General features: G+C 41.7%; 1 protein-coding gene across 1 annotated transcript; it reads left to right on the top strand.

Annotated features, from left to right (window-relative positions):
- The first annotated feature begins 7,093 nt into the window (after nucleotides 1-7,093).
- On the top strand, nucleotides 7,094-11,863 carry DCAF4L1 (DDB1 and CUL4 associated factor 4-like 1). Its single transcript, XM_011949040.1, has one exon. The coding sequence runs from the start codon at nucleotides 7,156-7,158 to the stop codon at nucleotides 8,344-8,346; it is 1,191 nt and encodes a 396-aa protein (XP_011804430.1). The 5' UTR covers nucleotides 7,094-7,155; the 3' UTR covers nucleotides 8,347-11,863.
- The last annotated feature ends 1,593 nt before the right edge of the window (nucleotides 11,864-13,456 follow it).

Here is a 13,456-nt window from a genome sequence, read left to right as displayed (position 1 = left end):
ACCCGGGAGACGGAGCTTGCAGTGAGCTGAGATCCGGCCACTGCACTCCAGCCTGGGCGACAGAGCAAGACTCCGTCTCAAAAAAAAAAGAAATACCCAGGCACAGTGGTGCACACATGTAATCCCAGTTACTTAGGAGGCTAAGGAAAGAGGACTGCTGGAACCCAGGAGTTCAAGACCAGGTAGGGCTACATGTTGAGACCCCATCTCAAAAAAACAAAAACAAAAAACAAACAAACAAAAAAACTAACATATATCCACAATCAGATTCTGTCTTCACCCAGCTCAATTATCACTGTGAACTAAACAACCTCCATGTCTTACCTTGATTATTCCAGTAGCTTCCTCACTTTTCTCTTCTGCTTTTGCCTGCCTCTCCCCAATTTGTTCTTGATACAGCAACCACAATAATTCTGTTAAATCATACATCAGAATATGTCTCCTTTGCACAAAACCCTTCTGTGGCTTCTACTCTTAGCAGTGACTGACAAACGCCTTTTGATGACACTTCTTGTTCCTCATCTCCTACTAATTCCCTCATTTGCTGTGTTCCAGCCACACTGGCTTTTCTGCCCTTTTTTGAATTTGCCAAGTACAAAAGTACTCCTTCTACCTAGAATGTTGTCCTAGATATCAATTTGACTCATTCCTTTACCTCCTTCAGATCTTTATTCAAATGTCACCTTGGTGAGTCCTCTCCTCACTTCCCTATTTAAATATACTACACCCACTTCCACACTGACATTTCTTTTTTCTTGCTTAATTTTTCTCTGTAGTACTTATTGCCTTATAGTGCCTATCATAATGCACATTATCACACATTTGTTTATTTTGGTTCTCATTTGTGTCCCCACCAGATGTAAGCTTCATTAGGACAAGAATCATTTTCTGTTTTGTTCATTGCTAAAAACCAGTTCCTGGAACATAGTAGGCACTCAATAAATACACATTGAATGCTTGAAACAAAACTTACCCTAGTTAAACAGAAGAGGAATTTGGCCGGGCACAGTGGCTCAAGCCTGTAATCCCAGCACTTTGGGAGGCCGAGACGGGCGGATCACGAGGTCAGGAGATCGAGACCATCCTGGCTAACACTGTGAAACCCCGTCTCTACTAAAAAATACAAAAAACTAGCCGGGCGAGGTGGCGGCCGCCTGTAGTCCCAGCTACTTGGGAGGCTGAGGCAGGAGAATGGCGTAAACCCGGGAGGCGGAGCCTGCAGTGAGCTGAGATCCAGCCACGGCACTCCAGGCCGGGCGACAGAGCAAGACTCCGTCTCAAAAAAAAAAAAAAAAGAAGAGGGATTTCATAAAAAGGATATTAGCTATTTAAAAGTCTGGAGGGAATAGAGAATCAAGCTTGGAAGCTATCTAACCAGGAATAATGCAGTTTCCATTGGGAACAGTCACCACTATTACTGGGACACTCCCCTGGACTTGTCCCCTTACCACCTCCACTGGTTGTATTTTGCCTTACGCCTCTTCCCTTGCAGAAAATGTGTCCCATGAGATACCTTACTTTTCCCATTATTTTATTTCAAATTGTAGCCTCTCATAGATGTTCTGATGGTTGGTTGGTGGTTTGTCACATGTGTGGGCCCTTGCTCCAAAGGAGCCCAGGAGAGCAAGCCTTCTACTTTGGGGAGGTAGGCTCACAAGGTAGGACATTCCCCAGATGTTGGAATTATGTTCAAAATATGCTGTGCAGTCACAAAATATAAATGTTCTTCACTGGCACTGAGTGCGATAAAAAAAAAAAAAAAATCTAGCTCAGGAGACCTGAAGTTATTTTAAAACTTTATGTGTAATCCGGAATCCATTTCCCATAGCAATTGTTAAATATGTCTGCTTTCAAATTTATTATTCTTCATTCCTGACCTTGTTTCTAAGCTTAACCAATCACATATTTTCTCATTTGACATTCCAGTAATTAATAGCTGAAACCCACTGCCTGGAGAATGGTTTCCATTATGAAGTGGTACTCCTTGGCTGGAGAGTGGGATGAACAGACAACAGAATGCTTCATTTATGGAAAAGGAATAAGAGTATGAGTCCATTATCAGAAAACGCAGCAAGGGCGTAAAATATTGGGCTGCCATGTTAGAGCTCACCTGTTACCATAAAAATCTCTGTACTCAGCAGCTGGGTCAGTGGGAAGCGTGCTGCCTAGTTCGAATGGTATATTGAATTATATGACCAGTCTTGGCATCAGTTTACCATTTTTTTAAAATAACTTTTATTTTTTCTTCCTTTCTCTTAGTTCCATTTTTTTTTTTCTTGCAAGTAGAAAGCAGGAATGACCATTCGATTATTAGATATTCAAGTTTAGAATTCACTGTCATTACTGCACAATTCATTTGCTGAAATAACAAGTAGCAGATGCTATAGTGCAAGTTAATGAATAATTCTTATTTGTACTCTGGCCTTTCATTGCAATTCATTTGTTACAGACATGTGGGTTTAGTAATTATTCTCACACTTTGTAAAATGTTTTTAGCTTTTTAAAAAGCATTTTGCTCCTTATTTTTTATTTCCTTCTGTTTGTTTCGTTCTATTTATTAAATTCTCCCATTTATCCCAGTTGTTTGGGAAGTCTCATGGCTCTTTATAGTTCGCTTCTGAAGAGGGATATGAAATACTTCAATTGATTTGTTCCTTATTGCAAATAAGCCAAAGCCATGGCTTGTTTACCATTACCAGGTTTGTTTACTATTTCACAGGCACACTTGAGGCCTCAGCTTTCAAGGGCATGTTTTCAGCCTGTTACAAACCATGCTTGGTCTTCTTTCTCTAAAGTCTGCTCCTTCCTAACCAGGAAACAGGGCAGGAATGGAATTTTCTTCCCATTCCAGTTTCCCTTTAGCTGCTTGTGTCCAGAAGTTGATATGGCATAGCTAAAATTAATACCTGAATTGACCCAGTTCACCTTCTGTTTTGGAAACAAACAAAAAAAAGTTGGCTAAAAAGTAAAGGCCTGGGTATTTTTAGAAAGAGCAATAATTAGTGTAAAATGTCACAGAAATATAATACGTTTAGATTAATGTCAGGCAAAAGTTATTTCCAGCAAGCTTCTCAAAGATAAGAAAAGGAATGTTGGAGATACTGGGAAAAATTTTAGTGAAATTGGTAAGAACAAATAAGCTGCAATGAAGCCTATCTGAAGCATTTGGAAGAAGACTTTGCAAGAGGCTCAGAATAGAGTAGAGTAAGAATCTATCTCTGTTTATCTTTTTACCTCCCTATCCCTCTTGTATAGATATTGGAGTAAAAAGATGAGGAATGTTGCCCCTTGTTCTTCTCTCTGTGACTCACAACAGTGATGCTAAAGTGAGGAAGTGGCTTCAGACATGAACAGAGGTGGGGGATGGGAAAAATGATCAGTATTAAGAGGCATGTGGCATGCGTGAAGATTAGGAAATTAAAACGTACACACACACATGGTGGAAGCTGGTAAGCTTGCCTTTTATATCCAGTTCTGAATTTTAACTCTGAGAGAAGCAAGGTTTCTCAGTAGTGGTACTATTGATGTTTTTTGGGGTATAATTCTTTGTCGTGAGGGGCCGCCCTGTGTGTTGTAGGATGTTTAGCAGTATCTCCAGCCTCAACCCACTCGATGCCAGTAATATCCAGTTGTCACAGCTAAAAATGTCTCCAGATATTGCCAACAGTTGTCCCAGGAATGAGAACCACTGCTGCAAAGGTCACATGATGTGGTTGGGCAGGATGAGTATGGGACCTGGGGGGCAGAGTTGTGAGAGTTGTGGGGAACGTTTCCAATTTCTCCTATGGACAAATGGGAAGAAATGGTGGATGAAGGAAATGGAGTGGCATAGTGGGAATGGAGTATGTAAATTCCTTAAAGAGAAGGAAAGAATCCTAAAGGCTGAAATAATTTTTTAAGACAGTAGATAAAAAGTCATGTAACATTTAAGGAGAAAGACTTATTTTTTCTAGAAGGTTGATTTATATGTTTATTGAGAGGGAAGGAAAGTTAGTTGATCAGAAAAAGAAGGGGAAGGTGGGGATGTAAATGAGTAAAAAATATATATATATATATATATATAGTTAAATAATGAATAGGACTGGCCAGGCACAGTGGCTTACCCCTATAATCCCAGCACTTTGGGAGACCGAGGCAGGATAACAAGGTCAGAAATTTGAGACCAGTTTGGCCAATATGGTGAAACCCTGTGTCTATTAAAAATACAAAAATTAGCCGGGCGTGGTGGTGGGAGCCTGTAGTCCCAGCTATTCGGGAGGCTGAGGCAGGAGAATCGCTTGAACCCAGGAAGCAGAGGTTGCAGTGAGCCAAGATCACGCCACTGCACTCCAGCCTGAGCAACAGAGCAAGACTCAAACAAAACAAAACAAAAAAGATGAATAGGACCTACTATTTGATAGCACAACGGGGTGATTATGGTCAATAGTAACTTAATTGTATATTTTAAAATAAAGAGTGCAATTGGATTGTTTGTAACTCAAAGGATAAATGGTTAAGGGGATGGATACCCCATTTACCCTGATGTGCTTATTTCACATTACATGCCTGTATCAAAACATCTCATGTACCCCATAAATATATACTCCTACTATGTATCCACATACATTAAAAATTGAAAAAAAGAAGTGGAAATAGATTGAAAGCTCTCTTTGTAGAGCAGAAGTTGGATAGATTTTGCAGAAATAACCTTAACTCCTTATTCCTCTCAGTGAAGAGGCCTATGAAATAAAGGAGAATTAAACATTATGTAGTTCTTATAATTTTCATTCCTTCATTCACTTACCTATATCCTAAGTCCCATGTACTATATTATACACTAGACAGTAAGGATAGAAAGATGGATAAGAAACAATCCTTGTCTAAAAATGTCCATAGTATACTAGCATAGACAAAGACATGTAATCAGTATGATTGAGAATCTCACCTCAAGAGGCATAAGCATGAAAGTCTCATCATTTCTACACTTGGTATTTTGTCAGATTTCATTGCTTCTAAGTATCAGCCTCCTTAGTTATTAAAACTTTCATTCTAGGTATTGAGATTAGGTCCTATTCATTTAAAATATTAGTCTCATATTTATTTCAAAAACTTCTTCCATGCCTTCCAGAGCAGACTAGACCTGTAGTTCCAATTCTCTTTACATGCAACCCTCTTTTCCATGTGTCTGCTCTTCCAATGGTGGGATCAGGAGGCTTAAGAAGGAAAACAGGCAATGCCTTAAATGTCTGACTGCCGCCATGTTGCTATGTGCTTTCTATAGGTCATTGTTAGTGAGAATGCATGGGGTTCCTAACAGCCCCACTGATAACTCAGTATCAAGCAGTCCTCTATGCTTTGATAGCCCTTTGCAAGACTTCCGGCATCTGTCAGCTGATTCCCATTTGGCAGTGGTGAAACACATTCTTCTGATACATAGAAATCCCTTGTCCCATGTTATTCCATGGCAAGTGTGTTGGCCTCAATCTCATGTGCTCTCTGAGATCCCAGCTCTGGGGCCTGTAGATTCCGACAGGATCCATAATCCAGATATCACCGGATTTCTCTGTAGCTCCTACCAACTCTCCCCAATCCTCCAAAATTCCTGGAAATTCATAGCGTAGGGGCAGTCAGCAAGCTTTGTGGCAGAGGAAACATCCAGATGGGGACTGGAGCCATCAGTCTCCTCTTGGAAGACAACCCAAAACTTTACTAGTATCATGTAATAGGTACAAATGTCCTGAACAGAACACGAAAGATACCATTAATGAAACAAATTGAGAGTTTGGACAAATTCATAATTTATTTACTTATTTTTCTTTCTTTTTGAGACAGGGTCTTATTCTGTCTCCTGGCTTCGCTGGAGTGCAGTGGGGTGATCACTGCAGCCTCAACCTTCTGGGCTCAGGTGATTTTCCCTCCCAGCCTCCCAGGTTCAAGTGATTTTCCTTCCCATCTCCTGAGTAGCTGGGTCTACAGATGTGCACCATGCCCTGCTAATTTTTGTATAATTATTTATTTATTGAGACAGAGTCTCGCTCTGTTGCCCTGGCTGGAATGCAGTGGCGCAATCTCGGCTCACTGCAAGCTCCGCCTCCCGGGTTCACGCCATTCTCCTGCCTCAGCCTCCCGAGTAGTTGGGACTACAGGCGCCCGCCACCAGTCCCCCCTAATTTTTTGTATTTTTAGTGGAGACGGGATTTCACCGTGTTAGCCAGGTGATCCACCTGCCTCGGCCTCCCAAAGTGCTGGGATTACAGGCGTGAGCCACTGCGCCCGTCCTAATTTTTGTACTTTTTCAGAGACAAAGTTTCACGACGCCGCCCAGTCTGGTCTCTAACTGTATTTTAAAAATACAGGTGGCCGGGCGCGGTGGCTCAGCCTGTAATCCCAGCACTTTAGGAGGCTGAGGCGAGCGGATCACGAGGTCAGGAGATTAAGACCATCCTACCTAATATGGTGAAACCCCGTCTCTACTAAAAATACAAACACATTAACCAGGCATAGTGGCGGGCACCTGTAGTCCCAGCCACTGGGGAGGCTGAGGCAGGAGAATGGCGTGAATGCGGGAGGCGGAACTTGCAGTGAGCCGAGATCGCGCTACTGTACTCCAGCCTGGGTGACACAGCGAGACTCCATCTTAAAATAAAAAATTAAGAAATACAGGTAGGGCGCGGTGGGCTCATGCTTGTAATCCCAGCACTTTGGGAGGCTGAGGCGGACAGGCTGTTCGAGCTCGAGTTCCAGACCAGCATCGGCAACGCAGGGAGACCCCATCTTTACAAAAAAATTAGCCAGGCGTGGTGTCTTGAGCCCATAGTCCCAGCTACGTAGGGCAGAAGTAGGAGAATCACTTGAGCCCAGGAGTCCCAGGCTGCAGTGAGTCGTGGTCGGGCCACTGGGGACTCCAGCCTGGATGAAAGAGCAAGACCCTGTCTCAAAAAGAGAAAGGAAAAAATTTAACATCAAGAACTTTCATCAAGACGCCACCGAGAGAATACGATAACCCACAGAGTAGGAAAAGAGATTTGAAATACACATCTGCAACAAAGGACTTGCTCCCAGAATAGGGAGGATAAAAATTAGCAACACTTCCGTTCGCGCCTGGACGGAACTTCCTGTCACGGAGAAGAACATCCTGCAGAATTTCCTGTCACGAGCAACAGCCCGCAGGAAGAAATGGAGGCTGAAAGGCTGCGACTCCTCGAGGAAGAGGCCAAGCAGAAAAAGGTAGCCAGAATGGGATTTAATGCATCTTCCATGCTCCGAAAAAGCCAGCTAGGTTTCCTCAACATCACCAGTTACTCCCGTTTAGCCAACGAGCTGCGTGTGAGCTGCATGGAGAGGAAAAAGATCCAGATTCGGAGCTTGGATCCCTCCTCTTTGGCGACCGACCGATTTAACTTCATTCTGGCGAGTACCAACAGCGACCAGCTCTTCGTAGTGAACCAGATTGAAGTCGAAGGCTCCAAGTACGGCATTATCAGCCTGCGAACTCTGAAGATCCCTTCATTCCACGTGTACGTGCTCAGAAACCTCTACGTTCCCAACCGGAAGGTGAAGTCCCTGTGCTGGGCCTCGCTGAACCAGTTGGACTCTCACATTCTGCTGTGCTTCGAGGGAATTACAGATGCTCCAAGCTGTGCGGTGCTGCTCCCAGCGTCGCGATTCTTAAGTGTTCACACAAGAGTAAACCAGCCTGGCATGCTCTGCAGTTTCCAGATCCCTGAGGCCTGGTCCTGTGCCTGGTCCCTCAACACCCGGGCGTATCACTGCTTTAGTGCAGGCTTGTCTCAGCAGGTCCTGTTGACCAACGTGGCAACTGGACACCAGCAGTCATTTGGTGCCAGCAGTGATGTCTTGGCCCAGCAGTTTGCTAGTACGGCTCCTTTGCTGTTTAATGGCTGTCGCTCCGGAGAGATCTTTGCCATTGATCTGCGTTGTAGAAATCGAGGCAAGGGGTGCAGGGCCACTCGCCTGTTCCATGACTCTGCAGTGACCTCTGTGCAGATCCTCCAAGAAGAGCAATGCCTGATGGCGTCAGACATGACTGGAAAGATCAAGCTGTGGGATCTGAGGGCCACTAAATGTATAAGGCAGTACGAAGGTCACGTGAATGAGTCCGCCTATCTGCCCCTGCATGTGCACGAGGAAGAGGGAATCGTGGTGGCAGTGGGCCAGGACTGCTACACGAGAATCTGGAGCCTCCATGATGCCCACCTGCTCAGAACCATCCCTTCCCCGTACTCTGCCTCCGAGGACGACATTCCCAGCGTGGCCTTCGCTTCTCGGCTCGGGGGCAACCGGGGAGCAGCACCAGGGCTGCTCATGGCTGTCCGGCAGGACCTTTATTGTTTCCCCTTCAGCTAAATCTGCAGGTTGCAGCGCGGCCTAATGTGGATTTGACTTAAGGAAGTTAAGAGTATGTTATTACCGTTTCTGTGAGAGCATTTTAAGAGACGTGATATATATAGATCCCATCCATCCGGCTGCCAGGGGTAAGGTGTTAAGAGTTTTATGTGGAGACTTTTCCGTAAAGTTATTTCAGTTAAACTGTGGACTTAACTTGAAAGTCCTTTTCATAAAAGATACCTATTTTCTCTTGTTGAATGCCTTAGAACAGTTAACCACCTCCCCCACCCTTTTTTTTTTTTTTAAATAAGACTTTTCTAAGGACTGAAGATTGGCAAAAACTAAAATAAATTAAAGCAGCTTCTTTCACTAGTAGCCCTTTAGAGAAGCATAATGATGGTACTGGTAAGACTGACTAGTCATACAGGGTCCCAGGCATCTGTGCTTGAGGAAGCCAGTGGGAGTGGAGACAAGGGAGAGGTAATTTCTTGGAGTCTCTAACAGAAATATGTAAGGCTGCAGTTTGGAATCATTAAATTCTCAAACTCAATAGCAGATCCCTTAAGATTCTCCTTTTATTATTATCCATAGGCATTGGAAGGAAAGAGGGATCTTCTTAAATACGAGAAGTTTTAAACAGTCCTTACTGTGCTTTTGTTGAGGTACCTTTCAGAATGTAAGGTGCAGCAGCTCCGGTTTCTATTATGGTGACTTGAAGTTCAGATTCAAGGAATTGGCTTTGACTTTTTGTAATCTAGGAGCAGCAGTTTGTGAGAGGTTTATTAAAAATGTTAAAGAGCCTGTTTTTCTACCAAGGAAGGAAGAAAAAAACATGTAATAATGTTAGTTGCTGCTGCTTAATAGCCAAAGCCTGGAAATGATCTGAATTTCAAAATGCTAAAATTCGTGCTATAGTCTTACAATTGGATACTGCATAATAATAGAAAATAAGGCACACTTGCTATGTGAAACAGTATGGACCAATCTCAACATGGTGATTAACATGGTGATTGAAATTAGGTAGAAATGAGTACAAACTGTATGGTTCAATTCTAAAGTTCAAAAGCAGTAAAAACTTGTCTATGTTGATTAACGGTAGAATAGTAGGTACCTCTGTAGAAAGGATTTTTTTTTTCTTTTTCTTTTTAGGATGCTTGAGAAGTGACATGGGGAAGCTTTAGGAATGCTGAGTTTTCTTTATCTTGACACTTGATAAATACATAATTCATATAGCTATATGCTTCACATTTTTATAGTTTACTGTATATGTGTTATTCTTAAAAAAATAAAAATAAGAAAGCAATTAGGACACTGTTGTAGTTAGTCAGGCAAGGGACAGTGATGCCTTGGACCTGCATGTGAGAAGTAGAAATGATCAGAAATGATTGCATTGGCAGATCATTCGAAGGTAGTATTATTGGTAAGACTTGCTGATGAGAGTAAACTAGAAAGTGAAAGAATAAAGGATGGCAGCAATGTTTTTTGGGTTTTTTTTTTTTTGGAGACGGAGTCTCGCTCTGTCGCCCAGGCTGGAGTGCAGTGGTGCGATTTCGGCTCACTGCAAGCTCTGAGGATGGCAGGTTTTTTTGTTAACTTTAGAACGGGTAGATGATGGTGTTGTTTACTAACCTAGGGAGGATGAGGAGAAAAAAACTTTAGGTGAAGGGAATGATGCTGAGTTTTAGACATCTACTAAACCTCCAATTGGAGATACAAAGTATTCTGTAGGTCTGTGGTCATGTCACGGCTGGTATTACAATTTTGGTGACTTCAATACATAGAATTAAAGTAGATGGGATAGATGTGCCTTATATGACCTAGATGAGGTTAATAATGTAATTACATATTGATAGAAGATGAGTAGATCAATACAGAAGATATGGGGAGTATGGTTAGGCACAGATTTTTGGAATCCTTTCAGTCAGTTTTTGATACTAACGATATGTGACACGAGAAATTGTATAAGCTTTACTTCTTGTTGTTTCTTCAGTGTAAAATGTCTTAGACAATAAAACTAAATGATAAAGTAGATACAGGGTTAAAGGATATATACGTTGTCCCTTTTACATTGTAAGCATTCAAAATAAAACAAAAAAATTAATGAAAAAAAGACACTGTAATTATTCAGTAAGAACTAGCTGCAGGTATATATATATATACACACACACATATGTCTGATAGTGATATGTCATTTCTTTGGCAATTGACAAAAAATGACTACATAACTTGATAAACTGCTTATCCTCATTTGCAAAGAAAACAAATGCAGAAAAATAAAAGAAAGAAATCAGTACAAAAAGCACAGATACCTAAAAGAAAGGTAGGCAGTAGTCTTGAATAGGAGAAAAAGAGGAGATCCAAATGGCTAATATACATTTGAAAAGGCATCCAACTTCATTTATTGTCAAGGAAATGCAAATTAAAATGATAGTGCCACACCACTTTCACTATAATGGTTAAAATAAAATAGATCAGGTGGAGTGACATTGGGAGTTAAAAAAAGAGAAGCAAATGTTGGTGCAGTTGTGAGCAAATAGAACTTTCATATACTATTGAGAGTGTATACTGGTACAAGCACTTGGAAAAGTTAGTAATTGCTAAAGCTAGGAGTTTGCATTCTCTATGACCCAGTAATTTCAGTCCTAGGAATATATTCAGCAGAAATGCATACCTGTGTCCACCATAATTTGTTAATAGCCCCAACTGGAAACTACCCAAATGTTCATTAATAGTAGAATGGATAAATGGTGGGATATTAACACAATGGAATCCTTTTTGCAGTAAGAATGAACATAGCAGTATGGACAAATCCCACAAACATAATGTTGAAATAAAGATGCCAAACACAAAAGAGCACATATTGTACAATTAATGCACATAAAGTCCCTAAACAGACAAAATTAATCTATGTTCTTAGAAGCAGGATTAATGGTATACTTGCAGGGTAGGAGAGTAGTGACCAGAAGAGGATTCTAGGAAGCTAGCAATGCTGGTGTCATGCCAGACCCCTGGTGACTCCAGTAGGAATGGCACTGTGTCCGAGAGGCCAAAGAAGACGTGTAGACAGCGAACAAGACTTGGGTTTATTGGGGGAACTTATATATAGGGATGGTCCAGTGGTAGTAGGCTGAACGGAAGAACCACTACTGTTTGTAAAAAGCATGCAGTTTATATAGCATTTTCGTTTAGTACACTCCACCTAGCAACCTCCATTTAACCCAAAGCAAAGGACCTTGATCCCCTGTATTGCCTGTGTTGTAAGGGATGCGCTGGGGGTTCAGATGTCCTGCATAGATAAGGAGTGAAACTCAGGGTTAGTCACTCCTGATTCGTTAATTTGTGATTCTGAGCACACACTTATTTTAGATCACAGGGTCATTCTCAGAGTATGGTTGTTACTGCTGTCAGGTGCATCTGCTGTATAGTGGGGGTAGTGGCTACACAGTTTTTGTTCACTAGTGATAATTCTTACAGCTGTGCCTTTATGTGTTTTGTTTGTATTATACTTCAATAAAAAGTTAAATTTTAAAAAACCTAGTAAGACTTTCTCTTGCTGCCTCCACCTGTGGCTTTGGGGAAAGAATTGACTCTTCACAAATGTTACCCTCTCTAAAAGTATTACATCTCCATGCTCTGTCTCAGCTTAATTCCTCTCAAGGATAAAGGTTACCAAACAGTCAGTCTCTTGTTTCCAGGAGTATTTAATAACTCAATTATTCCAGCTGTAATCTGAATCTTGTTCACTACCCTCTGAGGAAAAGGTGTGTGTGCATGTGTGTATATGTAATTTTTTCTTCACCACACCAGGTAAATTGCAGGAGCTTTTACTGGAGAACCTAAGAAGTGTTGAATGAGAGCTACGATCCAGGAATACAGTTATCATTGGAGAAATCATTCTCCTTTTCTTGGATGAAAGTGGCAAAGAGTGAACCTAAGTTTAATGGTAGTGGAATACTAAATGGCTGTTTGACAAGATAATTGTGATAAAAATATCCCACAAGTAATTTCATAGGATAATGTCAGAGGGAACACCTGTAAGAACAAGCCACTCCTTCCTTCTCTACAGTGCTCACTCAGCCATGTAAATTGATTTGGAGTTAGAGGACCTGAGTCTGATTCCATCTTCTATGACATTCTTGCTAAGTGAACTGTGGAAAAACCTTTCACCTCTCTGAAAAATGGAGATGAGGATTAGCAACCTGGTCAGAAACCATATCAACTGCATGTTTCATTTCTTTTACATTTTTGCGTTTACAGGCCAAATGTGTCTGTGCAGACCCTTATTGCTTCTGACCATTGTTGTATAGGAGAGAGAGGGTTTGACCAGATAATTCTTTTTACCCATGTATAAGCCACTTCTGTTTTGTGTTTTGTTTTGTTTTTTTGTTTGGTACAGATGGGATCTCATCGTGTTGCCCAGGCTGGTCTTAAACTTCTGGCCTCTTGCCTTAGCCTCCCAAAGTGCTGGCATTTACAGGCATGAGCCACCAGCACCTGGCTATAAGCCATTTTCTTTCTTGGTTTTTTTTTTTTTTTTTTCCCCCCCGAAACGGAGTCTCACTTTGTCACCCACCTTGGAGTGCAGTGGTATAATCTCAGCTCACTGCAACCCCCGCTTGCTGGGTTCAAGTGATTCTTATGCCTCAGCCTCCTGAGTAGCTGGGATTACAGGTGTGCGCCACTACGCTCAGTTGATTTTTGTGTTTTTAGTAGAGAAAAAGTTTTGCCATGTTGGCCAGACTGGGCCATTTTCTTATTGAAGTGTTCAGGTGGGCAAGCTCCCTCTTCCCCACTCCTAGAGGCAAAGAAAAAAATCCCCAAAACATGACAACAAATATGTGTGTGTTCAAAATTAAACTTGTGTTCTTGGTAAGCCTCATGATAGAGCCACTTACTTTATTTTGTAATGGATTATCTAAGTCAGTTTTCCAGATAACCAGCCAAGTTTATCTCAAGATCAGAATTATTTTCCCAAAGCTATAGACAGGATGAAACCAAGGAATAGTAGTCAGCTCAATTGCACAAGCAAATTTCTGAAAGACGCTGGAGCTTCTTCAGAGTTAATGGAAAACCTTGCAGGAATCATGGTATATGGTAATAATCAAATGACACTTCACTCCTTTCCTAC

Source organism: Colobus angolensis, unplaced genomic scaffold (genome assembly GCF_000951035.1).
Source record: "Colobus angolensis palliatus isolate OR3802 unplaced genomic scaffold, Cang.pa_1.0 Scaffold29, whole genome shotgun sequence".
Taxonomy (NCBI): domain Eukaryota; kingdom Metazoa; phylum Chordata; class Mammalia; order Primates; family Cercopithecidae; genus Colobus; species Colobus angolensis.
Note: the sequence above shows the minus strand (reverse complement) of the source record. Positions and strands in the feature narration are given on the sequence as shown.